Raw genomic sequence first — 17852 nt, forward strand, 5'->3', positions numbered from 1 at the left:
TCCTTTGTATTTCTTGGTATCTGTTATAATTTCTCCTCTTTCATTTCTAATTTTATTTTTTTGAGCCTTCTTTTTTTCTTAGTCTGGCTAAGGGTTTGTCAGTTTTCTTTATTGTCTCAGAGAACCAGCTCTTTGTTTCATTGATCCTTTCTCCTGTCTTTTTGGTTTCAATTTCATTTATTTCAACTCTTAATTTTTATTATTTCCCTCCTTCTGCTGACTTTGGGCTGTTTTCGTTCTTTTTCTAATTCTGTTAGGTGTAGCTTAAGATTGCTTATTTGAGATTTTTCTCATTTGTTAAGGTGGGCCTGTAAGCTATGGATTTCCCTCTTAGAACTGCTTTTGCTGCATCCCATATGTGTTGGTATAGTATACTTTCATTTGTCTCCATGTATTTTTTTATTTCTCCTTTAATTTCTTTAATGATCCATTGGTTGTTCAGTAGCATGTTGTTTAGTCTTCATATCTTTGTCCCTTTCCCAGCTTTTTTCTTGCAGTTGATTTCTAGTTTCATAGCATTATGGTTAGAAAAGATGCTTGATACAATTTCAGTCTTCTTAAATTTGTTGAGGCTTGCCTCATTTCCAAACGTATCGTCTGTCCTTGAGAATATTCCATGTGCACTTGAGAAGAACTTGGTCTGCTGTTTTTGGATAGAGTGTTTTATATATATCTAAGTAGTCCATCTGGTCTAGTTTTTCATTTAGTTCCACTGTTTCCTTGTTGACTTTTTGTCTGGATGATCTATCCTTTGATGTACCTGGGGGGTTAACATCCCCTACAATTATTGTGTTGTTATTAATATCTCCTTTTACGTCTGTTAATAGTTGCCTTATGTACTTTGGTGCCTGTGTTGTGTGCATATATATTTGTAAGTGTTATGTCTTCTGGTTGGAGTGTCCCTTTTATCATTGCATACTACCCTTCTTTGTCTCTCATTACCTGTTTTATCTTGAAGTCTACTTTGTCTGATGTAAGTATGGCAACACCTGCTTTATTTTGTTTGCCATTAGCTTGGAGTATCATCTTCCATTCCTTCACTCTGGGCCTGTGTTTTTATTTAGAGCTGAAATGTGTTTCCTGGAGGCATCATATTATTGGGTCTTTTTTTTTAATCAATCCTGCCACTCTGTGTCTTTTGATTGGAGAATTCAATCCATTAGTATTTAGAGTGATGATTGATATATGAGGGCTTAATGCTGCCATTTTATTGCTCGTTTTCAGGTTCTTCTGCACTTCCTGTTTCTTGTCCCATGTGTTTTGAACTACTAATTCAGTTAGGTAGTTTTCTATGATGGTTTTTTAATTTTTCTCTTTATTCATCATGTCTCTGTTTTGATTACTTTTTTAGTGGTTACCATGAGGTTTGAATGAAAAATCTTGTAGGTGAGATAGTCCATTTTCTGATAGCCTCTTATTTCCTTAGACTAAGCAGATTCCATCCCTTTCCTCTTCCTGTCCTAAGTTGTTATTGTCACAACTTACTCCATGTTGCGTTGTGAGTTTGTGGTTAAAATGATGAGGTTATATTTATTTTGTGTTTTCTTTCCCCTTATCTTTAATGTTATAATTGTTTGCTGACCTGTTCTGTTAGAGAGCTGCAGTTTTCCGATTTTGTATACCTATTTATCTCCTTTCTCAAGGCTTTGTAATCGCTTTCTTTTTTATTTCAGATATGAAGGTCATCTTGAGCATTTCTTGTAGGGGATTCTTGTGGTGATGAACTCCCTTAGCTTTTGTTTATCTGGGAAAATTTTTACCTCTCCATCATATCTGAAGGATATTTTCGCTGGATGGAGTATTCTTTGCTGAAAGTTTTTGTCTTTCAGAATTTTGAATATATCATTTCACTCTCTCCTAGCTGTAAGGTTTCTGCTGAGAAATCTCCTGAAAGCCTGATAGGGGTTCCTTTGTAAGTTATTTTCTTCTTCGTTGCTGCCCTTAATATTTTTACTTTGTCATTGACTTTTGGCAGCTTTACTACTATATGTCTTGGAGAAGGTCTTTTTACCTTGATGTAGCTGGGAGATCTGTTGGCTTCTTTCACTTGTGTTTCCAGCTCCTTCTCCAGGTTTGGGAAGTTCTCGCCTTTTATTTCTTTGAACAAGCTTTCTGCTCCATTCCTCTCCCTCTGGAATACCTATAATTCTTATGTTGCATTTCCTAATTGAGCTGGATATTTCTGGAGAATTTCTTCATTTCTTTTTGGTCTTAGTTCTCTCTCCTCCTCCATCTGAAGCATTTCTGTATTTCTGTCCTCCAGACTGCTGATTCGCTCCTCCATAATATCAGCTTTGTTATTGAGGGAGTCCAGATTTTTCTTAATCTTCTCCATTCTGTTTTTCATCTCCAACATTTCTGATAGGTTCTTCTTTATAGTTTCAATCTCTTTTGTGAAGAAGTTTCTGATTTCATTGAACTATCTGTATTTTCTTGTAACTTGAGTTTTTTAATGATGGCTATTTTGAGTTCTGTGTCATTTAGATTATAAATTTCTGTGCCTTCAGGACTGATTTCTGCATGCTTGCCATTTTCCTTCTGTAGATTTAATATATTTTTTTCATATTGTTTTATGGTGTGAATTTGTGCCTCTGCATAGTGATAGTATTTGGTCACAGCTTCCACCTGCCACCACTGGGTGGGGGTCAAGAGCTGTGTATTCTGATCCCACTGCAATCTGCAACTCGCTTGCTCCAGCCACTGCTTTTCTATATTATGCTTGGGCCCTCTGGCTGACCAGGTGAGCTGGAGTGCTGTGCGGGGGCAGGGATGCTTTCTTTCACCTACATGGTCCCAGGGGCGTTCTTGCTCTGCCCTCGCTATCTTCTCTCCTGGGCTGCCAGCTTATTGAAGACACCCCCACAATAGCTTAGTCACCTCTATGTGGGGCTTTCCCACAGGCTGTGAGGGAACTTGGAGAGTGAAGGTATTCCCACAGAGGGTCGCCCCTTTCCCCCTCACCCCCACCAGAGCCGCATGGTCTGGACCTCAGTGTTTCCGCCACTGGGAGAGGGAGAGGAGATTCCCCTTACCTCCTTCCACGTCCTCTGAGGGGAGGGTGGTCCAGCACCTCCATCTTGAGGTGTATGGCTGTGTGGGTCTCTCAGACATCTTTTGTGTTGTGTGAATGTCCTCTGTTGGAATATGAATGTCCTTTTTCTTGTATTTTAGTGGGGAGAGTCTAGAGGAGAGCTCACTCTGCCATGATGCTCATGTTACTCTGATTTATTATTATTTGATTAGGTAATTTGTACACATGTTGAATATTCCATGGAAAGTGTCTCTGTCCCTCTTCAGTCTCTCAGGCCCAGTCCTCTTCCCTAGAGGAAACTTGTTAACCAGTTTTTCTTTTTGTATGTCCTTCCAGAGCTTCTTTGCATTGACAAACATGTACACATACGTGCATTTTTACCCTCTCCCCATAAAAATGGTCAGACTACCCTTATGAAACTTGAATGAGATGTGGAGGAGAGAGGACAATATTCAGAAGAGAATGCATGATAAAGGAACATTCTTGTTATTTTTCCTTTAAATGTTGAAAGAGGCCAGCTTGGAGGGAACCACTAGAGAATCAGGGAGGTGGCTAACCTGAGAGCCCTTGCTTCAGGAGGCCCTCCAGGAACTTTTGAACTGTGCACAGTATTTTCTGTTGTGCATTTTTCTAAGGAGAGAGTTTGTCTTCATCAAATTCTCCAAGGAAGCTGTAACTGAAAAAGTTCATAACTACTATTTTAGAAGCAGGAGAGGGAGCAAGGCCTTGACAGAAGGCATGAGGGGCCAGCTCACTTGCTGTAGCTCAAATTAGGCCTTTGTTTAACTGATTAGGAATTTTTCAGTTATTGGGCTGAAGTAGTGCCTTAGTGGGCTGACTTATTTCTGTCCTAGGAACCCCCTGGTTAATTAACCACCACTGAAGAGCCCTGTGGTAGGATCTTTCTGGTTACCAGCACCTGGTAGAGCATATTGTAAGAACTGCCCCTTGGCTTCTACCTTACTAGAATCTTTCCATTCAAACTGAAAACAGACCTCATTCCTGCCACTGATATTCCTTGCCTATCAAGAAAGTAACTAAACTCTTTCCCTAATATGCTAGTACTCTTTTTGTCAACGTATTAAGCCCTTCCTGGATGAAGTGTCTTCTGGTCTCTGTTGGATATAATTGACGGGGGAGAGGGAGAGGGCGTAGATCACGGGTGATAAGTCTAGCATTTCTAGGTGTTGAAGTCCTTACAAGGGACTACTGGCATCTTTTAAGTGTGGGCCACTGTTCAATACAGGTTTCTATTAATTTGAAATGAAATTGACAAAAGTGGAAGTGAGGAGCAAGTAGCTGTTATAATAGTCCAATGAGGAATGATGATAGCTTAGACATGTGGTAATGAGAAGTGGATAGGTTCTAGTTCTGTTCTGAATATAGACTTGACAGGATTTGCTAATGAATTCGGTGTGGAAAATGACGGAAGACTTAAGTGTGAGCCCTTAGTTTTTAGACTGAATGACTAGGTGGATTGGGTTGCCATTTACTGAGATTGCCTCAGGAAAGAATTTATAGGAGTGGATAAAATCAATTCAACTTTGAATATGCAAAGTTGAGATGCTTATTAAACACCCAAATGGAGATGTTGCATATGCAATTGGTTAAGTAATTGAGAGGTCTGAGCCGGGAAGTCGTTAGCACATAGGTAGTATTCCAAGTAATGGAACTGGAGGAAATTACCCAAATATAGGAAAGAATCCAGAACCAAGCTCTGAGAAAATCCAGTAGTTAGAATTTGGTTAGAGTAGAAGGAATCAGCAAAGTGAATTTTGAAAGAATGCCTAGTAAGGTAGGAGACACTTAAAAGAGGAGAATGTTTCAAAAAGAATAGTGGTCAGTTACATTGATTGCTGCTGGAAGATTGAATGGAGGAAGACAGAAATTTTCATTGTTTGGCAACGTGAAGGTTATTAATAACCTTGATAATAATTGTTTCAGTGGGGACAGAAGCCAGGTTGGATTGGGTTGAAAGTGAATGAGAGAGAAAATTGGTCAGCATGTACAATTCTTTCAATAAATTTTCTTGGGTAAGGAGGAGAATCACTAGATGGTAGAGAAGACAAGGATGCTGATTTGGTTAATCTCCCATTTTAAAGACTTTGGAAAGCTTTAGAAGAATGGAGTCTGTAGCACAATTGGAAAAACCACTGAGGTCAAGAAAGTTAAGCAAATTTTCAGTGTAATGATGATGATGGACCGTGGAATCTTTACTGGGTAGGAAGGAATGGAAAGGGTTATAAAGAATAGTGAGAAAATAGGACAATGGAGATATTTATGGGACAAAGAATGCAGAGGACAAACCTAAGTGAGCTACAAGGATAGGAAGTAGAAATTGGAGAGTTGGTTGCTTGAGATATGGGAAATGGTGTAGTTACTAGTGTTGACAAGCCTGTGACTATAATCTTTGGTGGGTGAGGTTGAGTAGAGGAATAGGTCAGTGGACTTGGTGTTGGGTGAGTTATCCACATGGGTATTGAGGCCTCTGAGAATGAGGACAAGAGTTGGGATGCAGAGGAAGATGTGAAGCAGAAACTAAAGTCTTTAGTGAATGAGGAAGAAAGCAGAGAGGAGAGGCAGAGGCTATTATAGCCAGATTCTGTGAGCTTCAAAGAAGCCGGTGTTTTTGAACGAGCAAAAAATGGAGAAATGATGTAAGAAAAATGGGGAAAAAGGAGGAAACCTATACCACTTCCTGGCCCTTAGATATGCAATTGTAAGAGAGAGAGAAAGAGGGGAAAAGGCTTCATTTGAGAGAACTTTAGAGGAGATAGTTTCTTTGAGGGACAGCCAAGTTTCAGTAAATCCAGGAACTGGAGAGGATGTTTAGAGAGAATATGGAGGACGTAGGAGAGCCTGCTGATCAGTCATTCGAAAGTCTACAGTGTAAGGATGGGGGGTGGGATGGGTAAGGTTAGGGGAGTGGTTTTTAAACTTCAGATTATTAAATCAGTGTTAATTGTTCATGACTAGAATTTTTAAAATATGAAATGCAATATGATAGAAAATACTGTGCATCACATTCAGTAAGGGTGAGTATTTTAGGTGACTTTTGTGATACACTTATGTGTCCTGAGTCATGATGTAAAATATATTTCTACTCTTAGTTGAGGTCAAAAAAGTTTGAGAGCCACCGAGCTATGGGGTGGGTGTACAGAATTTTATGGGAAAGAGTGGTGGGTGATAATGTATGATCTGAGAGACCTGGCTATTTGGTTATTACCAAGGTAGATGGATGTGAGGTGTGATGGGATTAATTTTGATAATTGCTAGAGCAGAGCACACAAACAGTTGGAATATTATGGTCCTGACTTTTTAGAAAGGAGATATATAACTCTGCTGGATTAATGTTATAAATGAATTTATACGAGCTTTCTTAGGTAACTAGGACCTATCTGGAACTCAGAGCCCTAAAGGAACTGGCTTTATTCCTAACCTTGATTCTCAGCCTCCTTCCTACATGAGTGATCTGTTACAGGACCACTCAGCAGAGTATGGGCTCCTTAAAGTCCTTTGCTTACCTCCCTAAGGGAGAATAGTTTACCATTTGGGGCAAGATTAATTCTCTTTAAAATTTATTAGTATACAATGTTGATTAGCTCTGTTTATCTCCAAGTTAATATTATTCTTACCAATTAAAGTTTCTGTGCAACTCAACCAAGAGATGACCATCTCTATAACTTACTTGTTGATATCCTATTACTTGACCTTGCACTTTGCCCCAAGGTATTAATCTCCATATCAGTCTCCTCTGTCTAGAACCACTATGCTAAATTTTAGGGTTTTTTCTTTCTAACTATACAGATGAAAAGTTAGTATGGCTAGTTAGTTACAGTGACATGATCTAAGTTTTCAGATTCATAATTGAAGAAAATTTTTCCTGAACTGTAGCTCTGTAAGAGCAACCTGGCATGTTTCCTGCCAATGTACATAGTTTTGTTTTGATGTCTTAATCTCATGTTGGCAGTCTGCTGAGTTCTAGATTCTTTGTTCTCTTTATTTCCCATAATTTCATGATATAACAGCACTATGATTGACAGTGACTTTGCCAAAAACACCATCTGTAGACTGAGGATGATTTTCCCATGGGATGCTTGTGTAGGGCTGGCTGTGTGACTCAGAGGTAAATGCTGGCCATGTGTCTATAAGCATGACTTCATGTTAGATAGTTATAGATGGAAAAATCTGGGGATTATTTCTCTTATGTTGATGATCTTGAGGCAGATAATACAAAAGATACTGTGCTTAATAATTTTGAGATGGGTTTTGTAGACTACATTGAATTATGATATTTTCCACTTGTGTAGCACCTTTAAGTTTAAGGCAGAAAGTGAGAGTATTCAAGGGTAAGAGCTACGTAACATAAGACTTTACATGTAGTGGACATTTCCTGCATCATTTATTCCACAGAATTTTTTTTTTTTTAGCACATTCTATGTACTCAGCCATTATTTCAGATTCTGGGAATATAGTAGTGGAAGTTTCTGTGTTCATGGAGCTTACAGTCTAGTGGGGTGACAAACTAATATGTAATTTAAATATTAAATGCTACACAGTGGGTTAAATAAGAATGATTGACATTGGGTGGCTATTTTAGGCTGAATGATCAGGAAAGTTTTCTTTGAGGGAGTGATTTTTAGGCTGAGGTCCGAATGACAAGGAGTCAACTATACAAAAACCAGGGAGAAAAGCATTCTATGCAAAGGGAATAGTCAGTGCAAAGTCCCTAAGGCAGCCTACATTCGGCATTTGAGGGCAGAAAGTAGACCACAGTGGCTGGAGTTTAGTGGGTGGGAGAGGGGTGCTAGGTGAGGTCAAGAAAGTAGACAGACCTCATCACAGGGCTTCCAAGCCAGCATAAGGAGTGAGATGGAATGTATTTGTGGACTTTATGTCGGGAGCAATATGATGACTTTGGCTGTTGTGCGGAGAATGCATTGAAGTGGTGCAGAAGTGGAAGTCAGGGGCCAGTTACAGAGGCTGTTATAAATTTCCAGGCAGGGATGATGGCGACTTGGACAGTGCTTGTTTAATGAATGAATAAAGGAAGTAGGGTGAGATGAAGCAAAGGACACTGGAACTAGTAAGTGTTTTCTTGTCTAAAGAACTTATAATTTTCTCATATGCAGAAATGTCCTTTATTATCCTTAATAAATATCCTTAATAAGTATTTATTTATCTTTAGCCAATAAAGGAAGATAACTAACAAGCTATTGTCAGCTAACAGCGCTATTCCATATTTTTAGCTAATCTGAGGTAAGTATTTACATATTGATTGGACAAAGATTGCTAAAAATCAAACAGTGGATAGCAGAACTTTAGCCATGTTAGTAAATAGGCTTGCTGATGAGAGTATCTGTCCAGTGTGGTATTAGGTTTATCATGTTACAAATTAGTGCTTCAAATGTATCCAAGTGTGATACATAGACCCTTTTGAGAGGGCCTGACTTAGCTTTCCTGCTGATGATGAAGGTAGATTGGGAACATAGTTGCCTATGGTATGGCTTTGGCAAGATTTCTTTCGGATGCCCAGTTTTCTGTTGTTTCACTAAGTTTTCTAGGTCCTGCAGAATTACCTAACTTTGCAGACTCTAGGTCAGCAAGAAAATTAGGCCCTATAGAAAACTATTTGTGTGACTATTTCCACAGTTCCCCCAAGGACGTGGATGTAACTCGTGCCAACCTGGATGTAAAGGAGAGACTGAATTCCGTCCACTGGAGGTCTTAGTTTGAGTAGAGCTGCTCTAAGTATCTGGTTGAAACTCGTTAGGGTCTTTTGCTACAATTCCTTTAATGAACCTCATGTTAACTAAAACTCTAAGAAGTTATTTTTCAAGCAGAACTCTTCAAAACTTTTCAGTGAGGAATTTCAATACTCCACCTCTTCAATTAACTACCAGTATAAGTCCTTTTTTAATGAGCTCAAAGTGGAGTCCACCCATTCTATTATTTTTTAAAGAGGATCCCATTGATCTCTTTAAAAAAATGAAACATCTCGTTCCTCTCTTAGGATATTAAACTATGTGGATTTTCAGTACAAAATCATAGATCCCAGATATATTTTTCTTTACTTTTTGCAAAAACCTAGGAAGGTTGCACAACCGTGTGAATATACTAAAAGCCACTGAATTGTACACTTCAAAATGGTGAATTTTATGATGTGTGAATTATATCTCAATAAAAGAACCCTGAAGGACTGGAAACTGTGCATTGTTGACTTTTGATTTTGTGAAAAGGCATTAGCTATTGACTACTGTATATATTTTGGAGCAAAACTGAAACTACTTTTTGAGGATAGTCTTGGTTTGACCTCAAGATACTGCTCGGGCTCTCCTTTCTATGAACCAGGGGATCGCTTTCCTTCTAGGAAAACTTACTGGTTAAGTTTCTAAATTTCAGTAGCATGTTCAATAACATGTTAATGCTAATACTAGATATCAGCTGCTATTTATTCAGACTTTATGTGCCAACTTGACTATAAACTATAGACCTATTTGTTAACTGCTGTCTTCTTCCTGCCCCCAGAATGTAAGCCCTGAGGCAGGAATTCTGGTGGTTCATTCAGGACTGTATACCCGACATGTAGTCAGTGCCTTGCAGATAGTGGGCACTCAGTATTTGTTCAGTGGTTGAGTGAATGAAAGCTGCATTAGCAGCGTCAACATCATACATGCATTATTTCATTTGATCTTTATAAGCATCTTACGGGTAGTTACTGTATTATCTTCATTTACAGATGAGGAAGCTGACCTTAGACAGGCATGAATATTTCTTGGGTGTGTGGCATATGCAAAGTCACAGAATTAAAATGATACTTGGAAGTGTCAGTTTTATTTGAACATTTTGGTTAGGTAGAGCAACATTTTTACATTTAAAAAAGTGGCTAATTTTTAAAATGAAGTGCAAACTTTGCATGAATTTTAAAGGTAAGATAAGTCCTCTAGGCTCTTGTCATAGAATATGTACAATTCTGAACTCCGTCATACAGCATTATTTCAAAGCCAGGCTGAGAAAAGTGGTATTTAGAATTCGTTTAAGTCCTTGCTCTTCTAACTATGCTGTGTGAAAGCTTTACATGGTATACACAGCATGGACGGTTTTAAAGGAGTCATTTCAATGTCCTTAACTTCCTTATACTCTTTCCTTCAGTTGATCTGAGAATGTACCTGTGATAGAGGTGCGGGTTCTTTTTTCCCCAATTCCCCTTTCATAGTCAACTTTCCCATTTTACAGAAGAAGAGCACACTTCACTTGTCCCCAAAATTAACATGGTACAAAATGTTTAATCTCCAATAAAGGGACAATTTGACATGTTGGTGTTGCTACTAAGAATATTCATGACTTGAGAACAGTTCTTTCTGTTAGTACAATTCTTTGCTTGCAACAAAATTTACAGAAGACCTAATATAGATGTGGATTATTAAAATCTTTTGGTGGTTCACTATGTGATATTTTGACATATAACTCAAAAGAAGTTCAAAGAACTGAGTGACAGAATAAAACATTTTATTTAATCATTTATGTGAACAAGGTTTTTTGGTGTTATATGTGTAAAAAATGAGGAATAGGATTGATACCAAATCTTCTCCTATTCTAGCAACTAGTAAAACTCATTCAAGGTCATGCAGTTATTTTTTTAAAGAAATTCTTTTCATTAATATATGTCTATCTAATTTTTATCTCGTGTTTAATAATTATTATAATTTGTAGGGGCCAGCCCAGTGGCACAACGGTTAAGTTTGCACATTCTGCTTTGGCGGCCTGGGGTTCACTGATTTGGATCCCAGGTGTGGACCTACAGACCTACACAGCCGCTTGTCAAGCCATGCTGTGGCAGGCGTCCCACATATAAAGTAGAGGAGGATGGGCATGGATGTTAGCTGAGGGCCAGTCTTCCTCAGCAACAAAAAAGAGGAGGATTGGTGGCAGATATTAGCTCAGGGCTAATCTTCCTAAAAAAAAAAAAAAAAAGAAAAGATAATTTACCATTTTTGGTCTGTTGTATACTAGTAGTTGTAATAAAAGAGAAGAAATTTGTTTTGTTTTGTTTTTATCACTAAGACCTTTATGGTCACAGAAAGTTTTAAAAAATAATTTCGTAATATATAAATGATCAATTAAAGATTTTCAACTTTAAAATAGGAAATAACTCTGTGGGAATGGAATTATTAGTTTAAAGAGAAAAAGGAATGAAATAAAATTTATAGCTATTGAAGAGTTTGTTCATGTATAAGTGATTGATGGTGGGTATATTAGATTCTGTTAGATACATTTTACAGAGGCGTAACCGTTTATTATTACACGTAACCATTTATTATTAAAGTGTCAGTATTTAAAATACTTTAGTAAGTGCATCCTTTGCAACTATTTACATTAAATAAAATATGAAATATTCTTGATGTCAACTTTAAAATGTAGGTAGAGCGTAATATATTCAAAATTCTTTTAGAGGTAAGTGCAAAAAATATTTGAAAACCACTGTTTTATGTTATGTGTTCTTGACCTACCTCTTTAGTTATCCTCTTTTCTAGTCTCAAGATCACTGAAAAGCTATGCAATAATTAGACCTCACTGGTTTAGTCCCTTTCAGACTTCACCTTCACTGAGTCATCCTTTAAATCTTATGTTCTTGGCTTTTATGGAAAGTCACTGAAAAAAGAAAAGCATTTGGACACTGCTTCATATTTGTTGTGTTAAGTGCCTTTATTAATTTTTTTTAATATTTGATACCAGGAGAGCGTTAGTTTTCCTCATTAAGTGGTTTTCTTCCTCCTCTCTGACCATATCTATATAATTTAATGTTTCTCTTTTCACCCAGGCCCCTAGAAAGTTCAGATCCACATTTTATGCTCAGCTCTAATGTCATCACTATTAACCTTTTCAAAAGGAAATTTGTGTTCTCCTTGTCCTTGATTCTATTTTTAAAAATTAATTTTTATTGCATATTTTTCCTTTCTGAGTGTACAAAGAGCCATCCCAGATATTTATTGGAAAGAGACGAAGTAAAAGTTTAAAAATTTTAAAAAAGGTTTATTTTTATGTTCCTCCCAGCACCTAGGGAGATAGAATAGACCCTCAAAAATTATTTATTTGAATACTTCCAGCCTAATATACATATTATTATAAAGTACATTCAATTTTGATTTGAGAGCTAGCCTGTATACTGAGAAGATTTATCAAAGGTTGAAAAGTTTTCATTCTAATATTAGAATGTGTGTGTTTGCTCGTTTGCTTTTGTAACATAATGAACTTCTGCTTCACTTTTTCTTATATTGAAAGGGGATATTTCAAATTTATGAATAGCCTTAATCTTGTCCCATAAAAAAGTGTTTGCTTTAAAACTCCTAAGTTTATGGCAGATTGGTGGTTGTTTAGAAAAACTCAGACAGAAAAATGGGCATGAGTTAATAGTGAGTCTTTGGCAGTCCTCAGGGGACAGTGGTAATAAAATTTACTGTTTTTGTGACAGTTTCTGGGAAAACCAGTTAGTCCAGCTTTTCAGATTACTCTACATGATACTGTTTGGGAATACAAAATTAATTAGTAGAAAAAAAAATTCTTTCTGTCTTCAGGGCTTTCAGTCCAGTTAAAAGGAGAAAAAATAATAAAAACCAAAGTAAAATCAAGAGAAGAGTAACACAGCACACTGTTGAATAATCTTATTCCTCGCCACTGGGGAATGAACTGTCTCATTGTCAGACAATGAAAGTTACTTGTGTATTTCAGCTATCTTAGCCAGCTTTTCTTCCAATTTATTGCACCAAAAACATAAGTTACTGAAAAAAATATCAGTCTTACTGTCGTGGCACCAATAGTTTTGTGTGTTCATGCGTCCTTGCAGTCTTTGTGGATTCAGGACTGACAGTTGAGAATAGTTTGTGCTGCCACCAGGCATCATTTGTAACAATGAGAATCTTACAAGCTCGACTGTTTGCTCATAACAAACAGTTGTAATATACTTCCGCATCTACTGCTGCCATTTTTGTTCTAATACCAGCAAAACATATTGTTCTTTATTACAGAACAAAAACATTAAAAACTAAACAAGATATTTAGTGATACATGCTAATTATAACTAATTAGGAAAAGTTCTCTAAGTATGTATTCAGCTTCTTTAGGGTTGAATATTGACTATTTTATAGTTTGGGTGGCTTCGTTTAGGGCCTCAGAATGCTCTAGATGTCATAAATCAGAGGGGTCCAAACCTGTGCATCAGAATTACTAGGAGTACACATCCCTGGGCCTCACACTTTTTAGAGATGGCATCCTAAGTGGTTATTTTGCAGCCTGTCGGACAACTTTGCGCACTACCAAATCATATTTTTTTTTGAAAATCCATAAAGATAAGAAAGCTAAATACCTGAGAAATAACACTTTTAGAGTTATTTAAGATGAATATCTCTCTTAAAGGTAAGCACATACATTGGGAGAAAATTGAGTGCGATAAAGGAATGACAAGCACGTTCAGTACACACAGAGACAAGGGGTGTATGCTGGGGTTCGGGGTGGTGGAGGCACATTTAACAGTGGGTCTAAATGATTCTGTAATTGTAATAATTGTCAGATTAATTTATTGTGATGCTTACCTTTCTAGGCATCGCTAATATTTTTTAAGCAGAGGTCACAAATTCACTGCCTACAGAGCTCAGACAGATAACGCAAATGTGAGTTGTTGAGGAATTTTGCAAGAGGAGAACCCTTGACACCTCTAGTGGGCAGCTGTTATTAATCCATCATGGCCTGTTGTGACCAAATCAAGTCCAGTATTTCTAGATCTTTCCGTTTTTAAGAAGCTAGAATTCTAGATTTTATGTGAAGTCTCCAGATTTGCAGATGTTGGCTTAATTTATTAAAGACGCTGGACAAAACACATCTATGAGTTAGACTTGGTCCACCTGCCACCAAATTTGCAATCTTTCTTTTAGAGCACTGGTTCCCCAAGTATGGTCTCTGGATCAGCAGCATTAGCATCACCTGAGACCTTAATGGAAATGCAAATTCCCAGGCCCCCACTTTAGACCCACTGAATCAACCTCTGGGAGTGAGGCCAGTAATCAGTGTTTTAATAACCCCTTTGGATGATTCTGATGCATACCCCAGTCTGAGAACCACTGTTTTGAAGTCTCGAAGTTGATATTACACTTTTTATCTGGAGATAATTGTAAAGATAAACGTTCATTGACTATCCTGTAGATTTTTCGAATGTCTTTCTATATCAAAACTATTAGGTGTATATTGTTTTCATATATATATGACATTTTACATTTTTTTTTTGCTGGAATTGGAATACACAATGATTAAATCACATTTTGTTCTTTTTATTTCTTTCTCCCCCAGTCCATTGTTATTAGAGTATTGCAAATGAAGTTAATAGCGATTCTGTGCCACATTTTTGACTTTACTAGAATGTATCTTACACTTTATTCACTGGTTGAGTAAAAGTAGGAGTATGGGGGCCGGCCCCATGGCCGAATGGTTAAGTTTTCGCGCTCTGCTTCAGCAGCCCCGGGTTTCGCCAGCTCGAATCCTGGGCGCAGACATGGCACCGCTCATCAGGCCATGCTGGCGCAGCGTCCCACATGCCACAACTAGAAGGACCCACAACTGAAAGTACACAACTATGTACTGAGGGGCTTTGGGGAGAAAAGGGAAAAAGAAAATCTTTAAAACAAAAAAAAAAAGTAAGAGGATGTTCCTTGACTTTCTGAAGCTTCGATTTTGTCTCTTCTTTAGAAGCATTGAATGTGATAGAACAAATAAAGGATAAAAGCATTGAATGTGATAGAACAAATAAAGGATATTTTCTTATTGCATTTTTCTAAATTGAGTTCTGTTTGCTGGAATTAGAACTTCCCTTTCTAATTATCTTTTTTTATACAAAAGGGGGAGGTTAAATTATATAGTTTTATGGAAGCCTGGCCTCCTCTGAGCTGATCAGGTAGTTATATTTTAATGGCCAAGTATGCCATTATTTTCCTCCATTCTCAGAATATAGAAATGATTCCTGTCCTGATTGTTGTCCTGAAAGCTCTCCTTCCTTTTGTATAACCCAACATATCTGTTTGTTTAAAAGTCCTTAGTACCTTCTCTAATAAAATTAATTATGAATTTTATATGGAGAATTTTCTTACATTTAAAAGTATACAAAAAGCTTTTTATGAGAAAATTTCATGTATCCCTTACATAATGAAGTGCTTAAAATGTACTTTAGAGTATTTAAAATGCTGAGACAGACTGTGAAGTTTGGAATAATCCGATTTAAAGTAATGGATGTTAAATTAATAAAAAAAAGAATTCATCTAATTATGTTTATAGATACTATTTATTAATGAAAACACACTTATGTCCACAGGGTAAACCAGACTTGAATACGACGTTGCCAATTAGACAAACAGCATCAATTTTCAAACAACCAGTAACCAAAGTCACAAATCATCCTAGTAATAAAGTGAAATCAGACCCACAGCGAATGAATGAACAGCCACGTCAGGTAAGGATCTAATTGGTTCTCCAATCTTATTTTTCCGAAAATTCTGGTATTTTTACTAGACATAGTCCAAATAAACTCTGGTTAAAATGGAATATATTTGGAAAGAAAATTGTTTTTTGTCCTAGGCTATACATGAATGCTGGAGAATAGCTCTAATAATAAAATCTTTAGGTAAAATGTTTTAAGAAGAAAATTAAGAAGTTAATTAAAAATGAATCTAAATTAATTTAATATTATGGACTGCATTTTTATGCTTTTGTGTGGTAGTGAACATCAGACTTTGTTCTGCTAATCTTAGTTTTTTAAAGATGATCTTTCCAGGGATAGTATTTCCTAAGAGGATGAAGCATGCAGTCTGTGTTGCTCAGTTTAAAAATATTTTCTACTATTCGGAAACTACTTTTTGTTCTGATTTCTTATTACATGAAAACTATCCCTCCCCCTTTGAAAAACAGAATTAAATAAACTTGTCAATATGGTATATTGTCCTGTGACTTCCATTTTTGTATAAGTTGAATTTATTTTTCTCTTCCTTTATTGCTTCATGCTGTATTCCACCAGAATCTTTCTTAGAAAAAAGTATTGTCTGAAAGGCCTCCCTTCTGTTAATAATGCCACCTAGCCAGGGGAGGGAGACTCGACAAAATGCTTAGACTTTCCAAGTAATCTTGCTTATTCGCTCCCTAATTGTGGTCAAAAAGTTCAGGTGCTTCGTGAATTTTTGGTAGCAATTGGGGTGAGGGAGTGGAGGGAGAAACATCTGTGCATTTTTTTTTCTCTCCTTTCTCTGCCTCCTCCCACTTATGGTTTAGAAACACTGATTTACCTACGACGATTACCTTTTGCTCTCGAATTCCCCTTCTAGATGTCTCACTCCACCTTTTCATTTGAATTGTGTTTTCCACTAGTCCCTCTAGTGTCTCATCTGCAGACTTCCTAAAGGATTGGGCCAAAACTTTCAGACAGTTGCTCTAGAAGAAACTACATAAAGAAATTCAGTTCCCACATCCTCTGTAGTGTTTTTTCCTCTTCAGGTGAGCCAGGAAAACAGAAGATATTTGGAGCCACATTGGATCAGCATCTTGCTATAGATGTCTCAAGATTTGAAGTTCTAGACTTGCTTTACTGTTGGTCCCCAAGAGATTCAACAGGGGCCATGTAAGTGTATCACATCCAATATAAAGATGCGTACCTGCATGTGCCTTTAGGCTCTTGTCACCACTTAGGTTTTCTTTGGGCCATTCAGCTTTCTGTACCAGGCTTTTTCCTTCTGTTTTAGTACTGTACCCAGTGATAGTCACCCAACCGTCAGTAGTTTCAGTATATTCATTACAACAGGGAAGGAATTCTGCCATTCTGAACTTTGCCCACCTTGATAAAGCCATTCCCTGATTGTATTCTTTCTTAGATACTGTCTAAAGTCTTGAACATCTTGTCCTTTGGCTTTTTGGTGATTTTAAAATCGTTTCCGTGTAAAGATTTTTATTAATTGAAAATTTTGAAAGTATGTGATTGGGTAAGACAGTTTGTGTGCTTCAAAAAGCCCAAAAGATAAAGAAAGTGGAATAACTCCTAATATTAATTCCATATTGGAAACGTGAGTTATCTTATTGGGAACAGACAATATTTAGTAGATTTTATCCTCATCTTTTCTTTGCCAAATGATTTGAAATACAGTCTGTAAACACAAACGTTTTGGTTAATGACCAATCGAGTAGCAAATTATGGTCATTTTAACAGGAATTTAATTGTTTTCTGCACCTAAATTCAGTCACAGATTTTAAGAACTGTAGTAATTATATTTCCTGGGTGTTTATCTGGCTACAGAGATATTGGTAACCTAGATTTTTAAAGTTGAAGCAACCAGATTAGTTGCTCCTTGTTCTTTGGTGTGTTGAATAGTTTTAAGTTTTCCTTTTTTTACTAAGGTTTATGAGATTGTTCTCAAATGAAAAGAACGTGTCAAAAAAACTAAATCCCATCCCTTCTCCCCGCCCCCCCGCCCAAAACCCCTTATGTCATTTTAACCCAGATCTTTTGAGGGGTTAATCTTCCTTTTAGCTTGCATAGACAGGAAGTGTTACAATTATTCAGGAGATTACTTCTCCAAAAGTTTGAACTGTTTTTCAGTTTATCCCTGTGTCACTTTACAGTTTTTGCTGGATGTTTTTGATTATACTAATAAGACATTAGTTGTCTTTCCTCCTTCATTATCTTCAACATGAAAGTTGAGGTAATATTTGATTACTGTCTTACAATAGGATTTCAAAATATAGGACTGTGCTTTGGGCAAATATAGGAAAATAGTAAAGAGACAACTTTTGTGTT

General features: G+C 37.0%; 1 protein-coding gene across 1 annotated transcript in view; it reads left to right on the forward strand.

The window, feature by feature from the left end:
- Positions 1-17852, forward strand: part of MBD2 (methyl-CpG binding domain protein 2) — a gene marked incomplete at its 5' end in the record, with an annotated part of 73138 nt that overhangs the window by 23726 nt on the left and 31560 nt on the right. Inside the window, one exon of the mRNA XM_046672041.1 lies at positions 15387-15524. Within this exon, the coding sequence (XP_046527997.1) occupies positions 15387-15524 (138 nt within the window). The remainder of the gene's footprint in view (positions 1-15386; positions 15525-17852) is intronic.

This window comes from Equus quagga, chromosome 9 (genome assembly GCF_021613505.1).
Source record: "Equus quagga isolate Etosha38 chromosome 9, UCLA_HA_Equagga_1.0, whole genome shotgun sequence".
In the NCBI taxonomy this organism is placed as follows: domain Eukaryota; kingdom Metazoa; phylum Chordata; class Mammalia; order Perissodactyla; family Equidae; genus Equus; species Equus quagga.